General features: G+C 50.0%; 1 protein-coding gene across 1 annotated transcript in view; it reads left to right on the top strand.

The window, feature by feature from the left end:
- LOC113806112 (fibrocystin-L) overlaps positions 1–2500 on the top strand; it is a 63530-nt gene that overhangs the window by 24873 nt on the left and 36157 nt on the right. The window contains exons 32-35 of the mRNA XM_070130613.1: positions 50–253; positions 545–663; positions 940–1097; positions 1322–2163. Coding sequence (XP_069986714.1) covers positions 50–253; positions 545–663; positions 940–1097; positions 1322–2163 — 1323 coding nt within the window. The remainder of the gene's footprint in view (positions 1–49; positions 254–544; positions 664–939; positions 1098–1321; positions 2164–2500) is intronic.

Genomic DNA, 2500 nt, shown 5'->3' with positions numbered 1-2500 from the left:
AAGCCATAAAAGTAGATAATCAACTTAATATAAAAACTGCCTCTCACAGCGGGCATCAAGTGACCCCAGGAGCGACTCTAACCATCAAGGGGTCAAACCTCGGGTCAGCGCCGTGCCAGACCAAAGTGACCCTCGGGCCGGGTTCATGCGAGGTCACAGCGGCCAAGGAAGACGTCTTATCCTGCGTCCTTCGGGAGGTGTCTGACATGGTGTCCCTCGTCCCTACACCCGTCACCGTCGTCGTCTCCGGCAGGTAAAGAGGGGAGGAGGGAGGGGGTGGAGAAAGGGAGGAAGGAAAACTCAGACTAAAAGAGGAGATAAAAGACAGGAAGAAATAACGTTTGGTATTTTTGACGCACGAAAATGACTGTTATCGCTTGTTTGAATTGATTTAATTTCATTTTTGATACTTGAAGGTCAATGAAGAAAGATAAGAAAATACCCAATACTTAAACTAATCAAATGGATATAAATGATTTTATAATTTAAAGTGTGAGATATTTAAATAAACTCAAATATATTGTAAAAAAAAACTCACCTACAGAGGCATCGCCACCCTCGACACGAGTGGGCGTGAGAGTCTCCTCACCCTCATGCCGTCCATCACCTCAGTCAGCCCACGAGAAGGGTCGGTGGGCGGAGGAACCCTTATAACCATCAAAGGTGCGTCTTTTCTTCACTTCAGCGATGTCGAGCTGGTTATTTTCTGTGCAATCACCCGATAACAAATTAAATTTCATGGTTGGGTAAGAGATAATTTGCGTTGAAAAGAATTATGAATTAGGTAAATTATTCTGTGAAATTACCCGATAACGAATTATATCTTACTATTGGGTGAAAGATAATTTGCGATGAAAAGAATTATATATTAGGTGAATCATATTGTTGTAAAGTATGGGTTAGAATCATATGAATAAGACCATTCTGTACCATTCCCAGGCACGGGTTTAAGGGCTCTCGACTCCGTGGTGAAGGTCGAACTAGGTCAGAGCCCATGTCGAGTGGTGAACCTGACCTCCACCGTCGTCACTTGCATCGCAGGCCCCGTTGCAGCTCCTGGAACGGTCCCTCTCGCTCTCTTCGTCTCCTCCGGAATGGTAAGACTCTCCCTGGTGTATAATCATCAGGTTTCGGTGTTCTAACTGGGAGATAAACTGATATCTGAGTAACAGTAATTGCAGTAGGTCAAAGCTTCATCATGTTTATTAAGAAGGAATGTCTGTACTATGTTCTTAGAGTTATAGTCTTCGCTATATATCCAGCTGTCACTCGGGAAAATATAATAACCAGGTACTTTACCTAGACCGTTATCTCCACTCAGGTGCCAGCCCTTAGCGAAGCGGTAAACACATTCTCCTTCGCGGAAACCGCAACGCCATCTGTCCGAAGCGCGGGCGTGTCGAGCGGCAGACTGGTGATCAACGGCTCTGACTTCGGCTCCGAGTCGTCCCGAGTCAGCGTCACCCTCACCAGGATTTCGGCGGCTAGGCGGAGGAGGAGCCTCGAGGCACTGGCGACGGAGGAGGAGGGACTCGGCTCTGACGACGTGTCCGAGCTCTTCGGTGCTGACTTCGAATCGTCCAGCGATTTCTGGAGGTCGGTCACTGGGACACACACAGCGTCCATCGAGGAGATCGCGGCGCGAGGGGCGTGGCGGGTGGCAGGGAGCGCCAGGACGAAGGAGGGAGAAAGGACATCGCGAATAAAACGTCAGACGAGGGAGGATGAAGTTACTTCGCAGAAATGCAAAATTATCCTTCTGTCTGATACGTCGATCGTCTGCGACACGAGCCTCGTCGCAGCCGGCCATTACGAAGTCTCCGTCGGCGTGGAGGGTGTCGGCAATGCCCTGACTCACGAGGACGCCGCCCTTGTCACACTCGTGCCCCTCGTAGACAGCGTGGCCCCGGGGCAGGGCAGCGTGCACGGCGAGTCCCTCCTGACCATCACGGGCGCAGGATTCTCACCCGAGGACGTGGCTGTGGCGGTCGGCGGCGTCGCGTGCCCCTTGGAGAGCCAGTCGGTGACGTCGCTGACTTGCCGCTCCCCCGTGCACGCGGAAGGGCTCGTCGATGTCGTGGTCACTTCGGGAGGTCTGGACGCTAGTGCGGCGTCGAAATACGCCTACACCGTCGCCAAGACTCCGGTCCTTCGTCGTGTCAAGTGAGTTCTGCTTATCTGGTAATGTGCGTAATGTATATAGATATTACGAATCTGATGATTATTTCCGTAGCAATCACAGCCGACAATTACAGGGGAGGCCATTTGCGTATATCAGGGAAATTATGGGGTAAAAAGGCTGAAATAAGAATAGAGAACAAAAATGAGTTAAACCAGCATAAAAACGGTTAAAATCGGCTAATTAAACTCTACTGACGTGTTCGCCATCTTTGAAAGTCTACAGACCGACGCGACAGCTTAAAAAAGAGAGAGAGAGAGAGAGAGAGAGAGAGAGAGAGAGAGAGAGAGAGAGAGAGAGAGAGAGAGAGAGAGAGAGAGA

Source organism: Penaeus vannamei, chromosome 15 (genome assembly GCF_042767895.1).
Source record: "Penaeus vannamei isolate JL-2024 chromosome 15, ASM4276789v1, whole genome shotgun sequence".
NCBI classification, from domain to species: Eukaryota; Metazoa; Arthropoda; class Malacostraca; order Decapoda; family Penaeidae; genus Penaeus; species Penaeus vannamei.
Note: the sequence above shows the minus strand (reverse complement) of the source record. Positions and strands in the feature narration are given on the sequence as shown.